We start from the raw sequence: 15161 nt of genomic DNA, 5'->3' as shown, positions 1-15161 counted from the left end.
TTTGAGAAAATGAGTAGTATTTGGTATATTAATAGTATATTTTTTATTTCACAAATAATATTAAAAAAATTCATGTGTTTCCTTTTTAAAATATTTATTTTTTAATAAATCTGTTATTTTTGAAGTTCAACATATACCACGTAATAAGTTTAGAAAAAAAAATCAAAATTTGATAAACAAAATTGTTATTATTTTATTTAAATGATAAGGGATTTAAAATATAAGTTGAATTTTATATATTAAATATTAGGTTAAAATATACTATAATCCCTACTCTATTTGTACATATAGAATTTAGTCCCTTACTTTTATTTCAATGAATTTATCTTTCTATTTTTCAAATTTGAAAATACAAATCTAATTATTAATACTATTAATTCTTATTGTTAATTTTAAATTTATTAAATTAGTAATTTTTTCAATGTTAACAATTTAACTTAAATTTTAAAATCTAAAAATAAAAAATTAAATTACTCGAATTAAAAATATAAAAACTAAAATTTAAGTTTATAAAAAAAAAGCATATTTTAGCCAAAATATTATTATTTGAAAATTTGCACAAAATGTCTTCTCCAAGGTTATAATAGGGATAGAGTTGTCCAGAAACAAAAGGGGGAAGAGTAATTGATTGGCTGGACCACTATTAGAGGGAGGGGTATATGAGTCATTTCGAGCACAACGAAGCTGCGGTCAACTGTCCATAATTAAAATTGATGGAAAGAGTAAAATCATTTAACGGTTCTTTTAAAATAAAAATAAAAATTTTGAAAGTGAGACTGAAATGGAAATGACAAAAAACATGGGCGTATCGTGCAGTTCAAGCACTGCCGCCCCCGTCTATTTTTTCTTCTTCTTCTTTTAAAATTCTCCTCAAAATAAAATTTCCCTTTTTATTTTCGTGAAATTATTGTCCTCAATTGTTGACAGCCTTTGACAATTTCTCACCGCCCCTGCCCCTCCTTGCTTGTACACCAATTTCACTTCTTGACCTACTCCGCTGCTGAGTAATTAATATTCAAAGAAAATATTGAGCGATTATATTTTTTATACTTTTTTAAGTTTTATCATTTATTTAGAAATTTAGTTTTTAATTTAATCAAAATTCAATCCGAAAGAAAAGGAATAAGAATGGAATTAAATTAAATCCCAAGCTCACATGATTTTCAATTTGTTTGTCACAAGGCCAAATTCTAACTTTGGTAGGACCATGAAATTTAGGGTTTTTTAAACACCTTTTATTTATTCTCCGATAATGCACCCTTTAAAAAGAATGATATTTGTGGTCATCAAATTTTATTTTATTCGAATAATCATGTTTTATTAGAATAATAATTATTTTTATTCTTATCTAAATTTATTTTGATGATTCAAATATTTTCGTTAAAAAAATCCTAAACATGATTAAAACCATTTATATAATGTTTTGAAAAATAGATGTATTGTTGTACATAAATATTCTCCCTTTTTCATTGTTTTCCGATTGTCAATAGATCGAAGGAATAAATGTTTTGTTTATAGAATCTTTAGATGTATTAATAATTTTTATTCAAGGAAGATAAATGCGCTTAAATCAACATCTTCTTAATTCCTACCTTAACAATAATATTAATGTTAACTAAACTGTGGCTCAACCAACATAATTAAAATTTGATATTTAAATATACCTAGTGTGTTAAGATTTAATATTTAAAATTAATTTTAGTATGATTTTATTTTTACTATTTTTTGTTCATTAAAAAGTTAATACTTTAAGCCAATCGAGACTTAGCTCGGTTGCCATCAACAGTGTTGTCAATGGAAGAAGACGTGGGTTCGAGTGCGCTGAAGTACATTATCCTCTTATTCATGGCTTGAAGAGGGACTATGGGTAGTCACACAAATGTATTCTAGTTTAAATCACACAAATTGTAGGCAATATGACTAAACTTTCTTATGTGCCGAGCCACTCACTCAAGCCTATTAAAAAAAAGAAGAGGATTTAGACAAAACACGAGGCTCGAAAAATGGGCTTGGTAAAAGTTAAGGCCCATTTTCTATATAGATTGGGCCTTGGACAATATATTTTGGTTTGAGCCCGCTCCGACTCGAACATTATACTAATTATATATGTTAAATAATAATTATATATTTATATTTATATTAAATCACTAATCCAATAACAATTAAACCCATTGTCCAATACCTAAAAAAAAACTTACACAACTAAATAACCCAACCCAATATATAAAATATAGAATATAGAATATAGAATATAGAATATAGAATATAGAATATTTATATTTTAATATAATAAAATATTTATTATACTTATTTGTATTTTTTAATATAACAAAACATTTATTATATTTATGGTAGTGTTCTTTAATATAAATATTTTTAATGTGTTAGAAATTTTTTATTTTAACATTTTTTAAAGCATTTAGTGTGATATATTTTCTTAAATTTTAATTTTGAATGAAAATTAATCTAAAAGAAACAAATATGAACAGGCCAAGTCGGGCCCGAATTTACTTTTCTTAAATCAGGTCAGACTTGGTAAGCTCATTTTTCGAGCCGAGCCTAAGCTTGGAAACGTTATCTAAATATATTGCATAAACCCGACCCAGTCCATAATCACCTTTAGACATGACATATTCACTTTTGAATATATTATTTATTTTTAATACAAACTAAAAATATTCAAAATATTAAATATAATTAAAATGCGTAAATTATTTTGACAATTCAAATATTATAATCTAAAATCATAGTTATTATATTTGTACAAAAAAATAGCTACCATTTGCACCTTGACTTAATAATCTTTATTCTTTACTCTTAATAATCTATAAATCATATATAATAATTTGGAAAACATGTAAAATTAATATAGACTAAGAATTATTTTGTATTTAATTTCTTAAACTTTAGTGTATAAATGTTAAATTATCTCTCTTTCACAAGATAAATTAAAATGAAAAATTATCATGAGAGCCATAATGGTAACTTAATATCAATTTACTTATCCAAGTTTTGTTTAATAATTCATTGAAAAAGAAAACAAATGATCTGAAAAACAAAATTTTAAACAAGTTCAAAAGCTTTTGTGTTGATTTCGTGGTTTTTATTGCAATCTTATTTCTCTTATGACGAGGTTATTTGGTAATAATAATAATTGAAAATCGAAATTGGCACACCAAATTATATATTAACACACAAACAAAAATATATATAAAAAGTGGTTTCGAAATTAGCCTATGTTTGTAAGGTTTTGTTCAAAGAAGAATTTTATTACTGAATCTTATGGTATAAATAATTAAAATTTAACTTACGTTTACAGGTTTGCGAGATATTGATCAAAGAATAATTATGTTACTAAATCAATTTAGAGTTACCTTGCGCAAAGAAAATTTCTACAAATCTCATTATACATAACAATAATTTTAATCTCCAATATTATACTACTAAATCTTATGGTGGTATGGTACAAATAATAGCAATGATTTTAAGCTCAACCTATTGGCTTAATCTATTCTAGTTTTGTTGTTGTCTAATGGCTAAAAAGTATCAAAATAATCGGTGTAATTGTATTGCAAACCTTCATTTTTAATCACGGACTCTTTTTAAAATATGATACATTTCATTATTTGATTTATCAATTAAAGAACTCAATATTGTATCAATGAAACATACCCCTTTTTTCTAGTATTCGTATATATTGATATAACGTGTTTCAATGTACTACTTCGGGTTCATTAATGTTTTTATTTTCACAAATATATATTTATGGTTAATTTTTTTAATAAATTATGTATGCATGCAAATATATCTAAATTACATAAATATAGATATATTTATATGCAAATATAAGTTATAAATTTATTAATTAAGTTATATAACTTAATTTAATAATTATATTTCAAGTTTAAATGTAAATTAAATTTTTTTAAATAAAAAATAAAAAGTTTAAGTTTAAAATATCAAAAGCTTATACAAATTAGAATGCATTAGTATTCGTCACTTTCGAAATGGTATTGAATTAAAATCTTATACGAATCAATGTGTAATATATGTGATATTAGAATAAATAATATAACAAGGGAAAACCTAAACAACTAACACAACTAGTGCGACTTGAACTCAGGCCACACCTAGGATACTATCAGTCCATCACATAAGATTTATTTTAATTATGAATTTCACATTCATTGTAATTTTAATTTTAATATACAATTATAATTAGGATTGCACGGCTTTTACGTTCTTAAAAAATTTGAAAGTCCATTTAGATTTAGATAATTGCTGCTGCAATCATAATTATAATTAAGAGACAATGCAAGTAATAAATTATATTATAATAAGAGGTAATTATAATATAAAGACTCCAATAACGAAGCAACTTAATACCCAAAAAGAAAATTGAACATTATATCTAAATATTAGGGAAAAAGAAAAAAGAAAAAGCCAAGATTGAATAATAAGCTATGGTTCGCTTGAATTCAAGAGTCTATATAAGCAAAGTTTCCAATTTCCTTTATGTTTATGTGTATTTTGGTTCCAACACAAAGTTTCTTCTCTGCTCTTTCAAGCCCTGATAACTGGTAAGCTCTAATCTTTTTCAGCTTGACTTGATTCACAGCTCTTCCATTCGCTGTAGCTTATATACACTCATAAACTTTGATGGGTTTTTTTATTATACATCTATTTGCACGATTATAGAAATGTTGCCGTTGAACTTTCTACTGTGGTTAAGATTTTATGGTTAAAAAGAAAAAGGGGGAAAAAGAAAGAAAATTCTATAGCTGACAGGCACTTGACTGAAATGTTAAGCAAAAGCATATCGCATGATTGCTTGAAAGTTAGAAGCATATCATTTACTTGAAGTAACTATGATTTTTATTTGTCTCTCTCCGACAGTTGATATCATTCAACTTAAGACTTTTGGGATTTTTTTTACTGTGACCTTTGCTTTTCTTTTGGTATCTGTTTAAAAACGTTTGTGCTTTGCCTGGAGATTTCAATACTGTCAACTTTGTTTTTATGTTGATTTAGGTGCCAGGAAATCTTGGGGTATATATATATTTATATTTGAATTGGATTATCATAAGTGCAAAAGGAGTGTCAAAAGGTAAAGGGGGTAAAGAATCCCGGCTATCTACCATCTTTTCTTATTGTTTGGACCATTTATTTGACCATTTTATCATTGAAAAGTAGCATCTTGTTATCATGGGATTAGATTTGTTCCCCTTTCTAAGGTATCATCTAATTTAATTAAGAATTGCAGAGTCAGATTCAATTAAGGAGACAATTTTCTTTTCTTTTTGTCATAAAAAGCTTCATTGTTTATTCCTTAAACAGTTCGCCAAAGTTATAGTTAATAAAACGCATCTCATGAATCAAAGAATTAGTGTTTCCAATTACTATAGAAAATAATAAAAAACTTAAAGTAGGTAAGGTTTCTTTTCATTTACTTCAACTATATCATCATGGTTTATATACAAGAAAATAAATCTACCAATTATTCTCTTATAGCTTGCTTGAACTACTCATGTTGACTCTCAGGTCTACTTCTCATAAATCATTTTTTGGTCTCCTCATATTTAGGCTTTTGTTTCTCAAAGGCATATGATTTTTACTAAGAGGCCCAATTATTGGATCTGCTTTCTGTTTCAAAACCATACAAACTATTTAGAGTAGATTCATATCTAAATAGACCTTTGATTAGACTCACAAAATGTTTTGGGACCTTAATTTGTGTACAGTGTCCCCTTTAGAAATTTATTTTTACAAATATATCTGTATATTATTCTCAAAGGTCAAAAGTGTACACCTTGTTATGACACTAGAGGTAAAGCTAATGCTGTATGTTTGGACTTTAGACATTTCTATTAATTATTGTATTAGAAACTTGGTGTTGAAGCTTTGTGGTCTGGAGTCCTTTTATCTAGTCTTTGTAGGTTCATCCATATCTAGAATATCTAAAAGCCATTGATTTGGTATTTGATATCAATTTAACAGTTGATATTGTTCCATTTGCCTTCCTGTCTCCAGAAAATAAAAAGGTATCACTTTCTGATCTACCGGATATAGATCATTGGCCCAAGAGATGCCGGTTGAGTCTCATGTAGCTTTATTGTTTGATTACTATATGAAAGTCCACAAGTGTTAAGTTAATAAAGCCTGTATCCTTGTATTGTTCAATATCCATGAAGTCTATAAGATTAAGTTTGCAAAGCTAATATCTCTAATACTTTTTTTTCTATCAATCAAATAATTATGTAGGATTATCTGCATAATTTTGTTCAATTTTTGACCCTGATTTCGGCATTATGTAACTCTTATTTCTTTAAGTTTCTCCATGTGATTGGGTGAGTAACCACTCTTGCTTTGCAAAATAGAGGCATAAAAAAAAACTGTTGAATTTTGGTTCTCTGTTATTTATGCTCTTTTGTAAGATCGGTTAGCATGTCTTGAATGGATGAAATTACTAGTTTGAAGTTAAAATATATGCTTAGAAAGAAATGATCTTCACATAAATGCTGATATCTTAGGAAGTATGTCTTCTTTCCATTTGTATGTCATTGCAGTTGTGTCACCTATAATTCCATAGCTGCATCTTGAGTGGCTGATACTTTGCCTCCTTAAGATGCTTTCCACTTACACCTTGTAGTCTATATTTTTGGAGTTGAGTTAGCCCATTCTCCAAGATTTGCAAGGATATCATTTTGGGATCCATATGGATTTGACTCTAGATCTACTTTTGTGGATAAGTGGATTCCTTGCTGTAGGAATATATAGCATGGCAAAAGAAAAAAGTTTCTTGTTTATACCGATAATTTATTGAAGTCATTTAGTGTAATTCCTTGAATCTTGGGGTAAAAACTGCTTGGGGCTTTACGTTTATGCGTTGGACAAATAAAAAGGAACAGCAAATTGTGGTAAATTTGAGATGTATCTACCACTGGTGATTCTCTCACTCTCAAAAACTACCACCTTGAATGGTGTGAACAGCATGTGGGGAGACCTGCATGTACGGTTTTTAGGGGGATACGGTCCAAGGGTCGGCTGCATCAACCCGACTAGAGGGACTGAGAAATTAATAGAGTACAAAACTTATCTTCAAGCTTTACCTTGTTTTGGTAGTTTAGAGGGCGATTGTGGAGCCACTGAATGAAGTCCTCGGTTTCTTTTGGAGGTGCTGATCCACAACGAGGCAGAGATGACTAAGTGACAAATGGAATATGGTGACAACATATGACTTCTAGAGATTTCTCATTGTATATCTGGTCAGAAATGTGTTGTTGGTAGCACTTGGGCTGTTACCTAATACGGGTTTACCATCCTTCAGGATGGAAGAATGAAAATACTGGATTCTACTACAATGATTTATAGAGAACTGGATCCAGTTCCTGCATTTATTATTTGTGCCAAATGTTTTTGAACGTGCTATTCTTCGGTGAAAACTCTGGCATCAATAGACAATGGTTGGCAAGATATGTAATAAGATTATATCTAATTTGTTACTGCTATTTAAGTGTTCATTGAGATGCATTTCATTTGATTTCTTTGATGTTGCTCTACCACTAGAAAAACAAGTCATATATACAATATGATTTCTGGATTGCATTGGTTGGATATGTTAGCTTCAGCGAATCTTGTTGCAGATTCGTGATTACCCTAAGAATGCCATGTGCAACAGCAAAAGATGGTGACAGCATAATGGAGTTGTTTTTCTGCAGTTCAAGAAAACACTTTATGATCAAATGAAACAGTCTTGGCATTATTCCTGGGACAATTAGAAGTAAGGTACATTTCTTCTTAGTCATCAGCTCACAAACAGAGAAACTTCACTGAGCTTTGGGTAAATGGTGTTTTGGAGAACTAATTCATGAACTTCTTTTGTATGATCAGCTCATCTTCATCTCTTCCAAAAACCAAGAATATATGTATGACCAGGATCCTTGAATGATATTTCTGTTGCTTTTTGGCACATCAGTAAGGAGACTTCCCCCCAGTACCTGGCTTCTGCCTAGCACAACATTGACAGTTACAAGGTCTGTCCCAAAATTCTTTCTGTTCTGAATTGTCTAAACATCATGAACTAATCGATCATTCGGCACTGATTGCAGATGACTAAATAAGCATACAGCAGCAAAGGAAAAATTTACGATCAACAAGCAGTGAACCAGAGGATTGCTCCAAAATCCACTCAGATGCAACCAAAAGATTCAATGGTAGCAGTAAGTTTGTTAAAAACTAAGCTTGAGAGTTGGGATCTGCTGTAACTTTGGGTATGAAGTTGATCCTTTCTACTGGTTCACACCACTTGAAATGTATCCATTAACATATTTGACCTGACAATATCTAACAACATTCACAGTGAAATTTAACAGAGATTTCTTTGGATACAAGCAGCTGAGCATCTTCTCACAATCTTAACATTCCTTCAAGTTAAAACTGTAATAAATAGAAGTACAATAATGAAACTGTTGGCCAGAAAGAAAAAAAAAGAGTACAACAGATAAAGCATGAAAATACACTCAAGAACTACCAGTTCAAATACAACAAATCCAGGGCATTTGCCCCAAGAAGACATATTAAATCTAAAACCTAATCCAATTACAAACCTACAGAATTTAGTTACTATTACCACTAATGTTATTGTTGTCGTTATTATTGTTGCTATTATTAATTTTAGTGTGGTGATTACTAGAATTCCCAATTCCACCACTCCTTCTACCATGCTTCAACTGTGAAATCTCCAGCTGTGTCTTCATGAAAAACTGCATCCTCTGCAATTCCAGCTCCTTTGCAAGCTTCATTCTCTGCTTCTCCATTTCCACCACCTGTTGCAGCTTCGCAGTCTCCGCCTGCTCATAAGCTTCCCCAAATCTCAATATCGCCTGAGTCAAATCTCTAACCGAATTCCCCCATTTCCTTCCTTTCCCTCCTGAACTCACACCCTTATCAACCACCCTCCTTGCCCTCTTCCCCGTCATAGGTGGCGGTAGACTATCCATTGAATCCGCTTCCTCCTCCTCAGAGTCCGTATCCATCTGAGCCCGTTTCCTAATTTGCATCTTATTCTGATCCTTTAATGCAACCATCCTGGGTTGCTTTTGTTGTTGTTGTTGCTGCTTTTCGTGAAGCTGGGAAACTCGAAGCGGGTTCAAACTGGACCGGATCCCAACAGGAATCCCCATAGGCACTTTAGACAACAACCCAGTGCTTCCACCACTGCCACCATCAGCGGCCGTCGCAACATTAATGGAGTTGTTTTTCTGCAGTTCAAGAAAACACTTTATGATCAAATGAAACAGTCTTGGCATTATTCCTGGGACAATTAGAAGTAAGGTACATTTCTTCTTAGTCATCAGCTCACAAACAGAGAAACTTCACTGAGCTTTGGGTAAATGGTGTTTTGGAGAACTAATTCATGAACTTCTTTTGTATGATCAGCTCATCTTCATCTCTTCCAAAAACCAAGAATATATGTATGACCAGGATCCTTGAATGATATTTCTGTTGCTTTTTGGCACATCAGTAAGGAGACTTCCCCCCAGTACCTGGCTTCTGCCTAGCACAACATTGACAGTTACAAGGTCTGTCCCAAAATTCTTTCTGTTCTGAATTGTCTAAACATCATGAACTAATCGACCATTCGGCACTGATTGCAGATGACTAAATAAGCATACAGCAGCAAAGGAAAAATTTACGATCAACAAGCAGTGAACCAGAGGATTGCTCCAAAATCCACTCAGATGCAACCAAAAGATTCAGTGGTAGCAGTAAGTTTGTTAAAAACTAAGCTTGAGAGTTGGGATCTGCTGTAACTTTGGGTATGAAGTTGATCCTTTCTACTGGTTCACACCACTTGAAATGTATCCATTAACATATTTGACCTGACAATATCTAACAACATTCACAGTGAAATTTAACAGAGATTTCTTTGGATACAAGCAGCTGAGCATCTTCTCACAATCTTAACATTCCTTCAAGTTAAAACTGTAATAAATAGAAGTACAATAATGAAACTGTTGGCCAGAAAGAAAAAAAAAGAGTACAACAGATAAAGCATGAAAATACACTCAAGAACTACCAGTTCAAATACAACAAATCCAGGGCATTTGCCCCAAGAAGACATATTAAATCTAAAACCTAATCCAATTACAAACCTACAGAATTTAGTTACTATTACCACTAATGTTATTGTTGTCGTTATTATTGTTGCTATTATTAATTTTAGTGTGGTGATTACTAGAATTCCCAATTCCACCACTCCTTCTACCATGCTTCAACTGTGAAATCTCCAGCTGTGTCTTCATGAAAAACTGCATCCTCTGCAATTCCAGCTCCTTTGCAAGCTTCATTCTCTGCTTCTCCATTTCCACCACCTGTTGCAGCTTCGCAGTCTCCGCCTGCTCATAAGCTTCCCCAAATCTCAATATCGCCTGAGTCAAATCTCTAACCGAATTCCCCCATTTCCTTCCTTTCCCTCCTGAACTCACACCCTTATCAACCACCCTCCTTGCCCTCTTCCCCGTCATAGGTGGCGGTAGACTATCCATTGAATCCGCTTCCTCCTCCTCAGAGTCCGTATCCATCTGAGCCCGTTTCCTAATTTGCATCTTATTCTGATCCTTTAATGCAACCATCCTGGGTTGCTTTTGTTGTTGTTGTTGCTGCTTTTCGTGAAGCTGGGAAACTCGAAGCGGGTTCAAACTGGACCGGATCCCAACAGGAATCCCCATAGGCACTTTAGACAACAACCCAGTGCTTCCACCACTGCCACCATCAGCGGCCGTCGCAACATTAACAGCAGTCTTCGCCGTGGGACCAATAAGTTGATCCAACTTATCGAAAAAGACCCACTTACTCGGCCCACCTCCAGCTGCAATCTTAGCTTTCTCTAACTTATACTTCTTCTTAACAGTGTCGATCCGGTTCTTGCACTGAATATCCGTTTTCGGGGTCTTCCTATAGTCCTCTCTGCTACTCACAATATCCGCCACTTCTTTCCAGTGCTTTTGCTTTAAGTTCCCACGGCTCAGCTCCAAATACCTCTCTCCCCACGCGTCGATCAAAACCCCTGTCGCGTCTTCGCTCCAGCAGTCTTCTCTCCCGCCTCCACCGCCGCTGTTCTTGGTCTGTTGCGGCGGCGGAAGCGCCAGTACGATCGTCTTCTCATGTAACTGCGACTCTTCCGGAGGTGGTGGTTCAGAAGGAGGCGCGGCGGCTACCGTTACCGTTATTCGACCGTTTGATGAAGGTGATAGGGAGGACGGAGATGGAGATGGAGATCCGGCAGCAGCATTCGAGGGCTGGGACGGGATCTCTTCGTCTTCCTCCATAGAGATCCACGAAATTTGGTAATTTGGGAGAGTGGAAAACAAGATTAGGGTTTCAACGATAGAAAGTCAGGGATTTTGGTATTTGGATTATTCTTGGGTTTCGGTTCTTTCATCATCTTTCTTTTTTAATCGGTTGACGAGAGGGAATGATGGCCTCGGTGAAGGTGGTATAGAAGAGGGGACACATGGAGAAGGGAGGCTGAGGTGGGGGGATCTGATTGGGGAATTGTGGGAATCCCGTCACCGGCGTTTAAGAGTTGCCGGCTTGGGTAGTTGCATCGTCCTGTTTTTAACTGACTAGAAATGTAGAAATAGGGAATTGAGGGAAAACGTCATCGTTTTCTTTTGAATTATCGACTTTGTACATTTGCCCTTTTCCGTTGCTGCACCTAAGTAAATGACCCTTTTGTACCTAAATTACTTGGTCAACTAAGCTCTCACGTTTAATATTGAAAATACTAGTGCTCAGTTTTTTTCATAAATGGATTGGTTTATATGGAAAAATATTATTTTGAGATTGCAAGTATCAATCTTTTTTCTTTTGTAAATTAAAAATTAATATATTTGTATCTGATGCACATTTAAGTGAATGTTTTACCAAAAAATAGAATTTTGTAGTTGATGGAGGGGTAATTTAGTCATGGGATAAAAAGTATAGAAACTTCTGATGAGTTAAGAGGAAATGGGTGCACGTTTTGGGAATTCATGGTGGGATCCATGATGAGCCGCTAACGTAGTGTTTAAATGTCCACGTGTAAAAGAATAACTGGAGTGTGAGGACGTTGTGGGTAACGTTAACCGGGGTGCCAGCTACGTTAAAAAGAGATCATGCTGACGTGGGAAGAGAGCGTCAGCAATTGAGTTGAGTATCCGCCGTGACGTTCTCTTGCCGGTTATCACAGTGACTTGGTTGAAAAAAATAAAATCAAGGGTGGAACTTATAGGTAGATTAAATTTGTTTTTTTTATATAAAAGTGAAGTCATATATTTTTTAAAGAAAACATTTCAAATATTTTCCATGTTTTTACTGATGTTATGCATTTTAGTGTGTTTCATTTATGCACTAGCATCAACAAAATATATAAAACATGGTACATATACAATTTTATCAATGCTAGCCCCAAACTCCCAACTTTTTTACTGGAAATTTCTGTTCATTAATTTACAATTTGTAAATAATCTAAACATTCAACTTTTGATAAATTAGATCAATTTTCATGAATATCTGAACTAGGATTAAATGTTTTTTTAAATCTTAAAACTTAGGTTTTACTTTGTAGAGTGAAAAGAAATTTTGAATGGAAAAAAAATAGAAGGATAAAAAATATACCTTTTTTCATAGGTGTGTTAAGTAAAAAAATGAATAAATGAAAATAAAAACTAATTTTCTTTCCCTTCGTTACTTGTAGGGTTGAAATGTAAAAGGAAGAACAAAAAAAAATAATTGCAAAATACATAATTTGAACTAAAATACACTTCTTTTACATTTTCTCTCCTTTTATCTTTTCAATTTGGAATGATTAATTTTTATGCATTAAGATGAAAAGATAAATGATCATCGCTCGTATTTTCTTTACTCTCACTTTTCTTCGCTACCAAAACATTGAAAATTCATTTTCTATCATCTTTTCCACATTCTCTTCCCATCCCTCTACTTTTCCACCCAACCAAGCATTAGAAGTCGTAAAATGATTAATATTTTTTTAAAATCGAACCGGTGGTCAACTTGGTCAAGTCATCGGTTCGTTGGTCCGATCAAAAGAAAATTAAAAATCTCGATTCAACCGATTTTTCAGCCAGTTCAATTGATTTTTTAGCCGGTTCAATATGCTGATACCGATTCTCAATCTAATTAGTAGTCACTCTCTCACCAGTCCCCCGATCGATTCCTGATCCAATTGGTTAAAAAATCATCGATCGGGATAATAAAAACATTAAAAATTAAAGTGAAACTACAGTAGAAACTAAAACAATGAATTAAAATGAAAATGCTGTTAAAGTTGAGCCACCAAGGGATAATTTACCCTAAATTAATATACATATAAATAATTAAATAGAAATAAATGTAGGAGGGAGACAACCTACCTAACACTGTATAAAACAAAAGAGAGAAGTTAGAAAGTCAAAGAGCAAAACAAAGAAACAAACCCCACATTTAGATTTTGGATAATTAGATTGATCTCAAAGGCATAGATAGTGGGAGAGAGGAACTGTAGAATAAAAGTGGAAGAAGAGAGTAAAATATTGATAATCGTATATATATTTTTATAGCTGCAAATTACCGAGTTCCATTACATGAGGATATATATACAGAGACTGAAATTTACAAATTAAAAGCTAAGACAAAGATAAACACAAAACCATATGCACATGAAAAAGAAAAGAAATATGTACAAAAGAGGTTCCTACGTCTGTCGTTCCTCTCTCTCGGAAACTCCATGAAATTGCAGTGATAGTTTTTTTCTCCATCGGTTTAACGATTCTTCATTCGAATCATCCAGTCCTTTTATTATTGTTAATTACCAACTTAATAATTACCGATACACATATGATATGCGTATATAGCTGCATAAGATATATATAATATGATATGATATGATGAAACTTTAACCGAAGCTTGATAATATGTACAAAAAGTTTCTTTCATATGTCGATTCTTCAAAAACGAAAGTCGCCAAATTTCCTCTCTCAACGATCCAAAGCACTCATCACAATCCTGCAAACATCAACACCAATTTACCAAAGATAAATTAGTTAAACAATTACAAACAAATTTTATTTTTTGCAATTTCATAAGGAGTAAAAAAGGAGTGAGGGAGAACCAATCGTAAACAGTCGGACTTCTAGGTTCTTCCGATTGAAGTGCTTCAGCCGGCGATTTCCTTCTCGTGAATCTCCTAAAATCCCCAGTCGGTGTCCCCGCTGCAAATTAAATTAATACATTTTTATTTTTTATTTTTCCAAGATCTGCCCATTTTAACTCATTTGTTCCTATATAGAGAGAGAGATCCAGCAAGGAAAGTAGAGATGGACTTACGTGACAAAGGTGTCCCAGGATTGCTAGACCCAGAAGGAGAACCCGGAGCTGAACCCGGGTCCATAGATAGGTTTTTCAAACCAGAGTTGCTCTTAAGAATCGTAATGCTCCTAGTTATCATAACCTGACTAGTATCAGCGGTAGCAGGCGATGATGATGCGGCTGAAAATGAACCATACTTTCGTAGTTTCCGAGGCCGGTTTCTGGCATAGGCCCGGCAAGCGTTTCGTCCCAAAGTTTGTCTAGAAAACCCATGATCTATGTGATTGACAAACTGTTCTTCTCTATAAACGTAACACCCGTTAAAAAGCCGTTTAACAATCAAAACAAATGATTATCCGTATATATATATATCAATGGTCTTTTGCTATATATATTTGTTTTTGTGATCCGGCAGAGAAACGACTGTTACTAAGAGAAGGGAAGGAAACGGAAAAAGGGAAAGATTTGGCGAGGTTGTGGGGATATTATTGTTGAAAGAGTTTTTTTGTCTCTATTTCTCGGGGATCTAATTGCTGGATTAGGGTCTTTATACAGACCAGACCAAGGTTAAGAGGGAGCAAAAATTTTGGAAGATAAGGTGTTGAAGCTTTTGTTGGCTACTTTTGGGGTGCATGGCTCCGGCTAATATGGCTTCATTTCGAGCCACCCAAACTTTGGTTAAAATTGAAGTCTAAAACTAAACTTGTTTGGTCTTTAATTATAATTTAGTGATCAAGTATGCTAATTTTATATTTCCTCGGAAAATGGTTAAATGTTAATTTAGTTAATCCGATTTAACTGAATTTATTGAT

The 15161-nt window shown here is 33.1% G+C and overlaps 2 protein-coding genes across 2 annotated transcripts; both read right to left on the bottom strand.

Moving 5' to 3' along the window:
- Positions 1-8615: 8615 nt before the first annotated feature.
- On the bottom strand, positions 8616-11847 carry LOC107906064 (trihelix transcription factor ASIL2). Its single transcript, XM_041092646.1, has 2 exons — positions 10167-11847; positions 8616-9341 (listed from the first exon to the last, which is right to left on the bottom strand). The coding sequence occupies exons 1-2, from the start codon at positions 11328-11330 to the stop codon at positions 8616-8618; spliced, it is 1890 nt and encodes a 629-aa protein (XP_040948580.1). The 5' UTR covers positions 11331-11847.
- A 1725-nt stretch (positions 11848-13572) lies between these two features.
- Positions 13573-14897, bottom strand: LOC107906067 (dormancy-associated protein homolog 4). The gene is given in 4 exon segments (XM_016832921.2): positions 13573-14046; positions 14153-14252; positions 14368-14556; positions 14559-14897. Coding segments are annotated over 4 exon segments (381 nt in total). The 5' UTR covers positions 14623-14897; the 3' UTR covers positions 13573-14018.
- Between the last annotated feature and the right edge of the window lie 264 nt (positions 14898-15161).

The sequence above is a fragment of the Gossypium hirsutum genome, chromosome D05 (genome assembly GCF_007990345.1).
Source record: "Gossypium hirsutum isolate 1008001.06 chromosome D05, Gossypium_hirsutum_v2.1, whole genome shotgun sequence".
NCBI lineage: Eukaryota > Viridiplantae > Streptophyta > Magnoliopsida > Malvales > Malvaceae > Gossypium > Gossypium hirsutum.
This window is presented reverse-complemented; position numbering and strand designations above follow the sequence as displayed.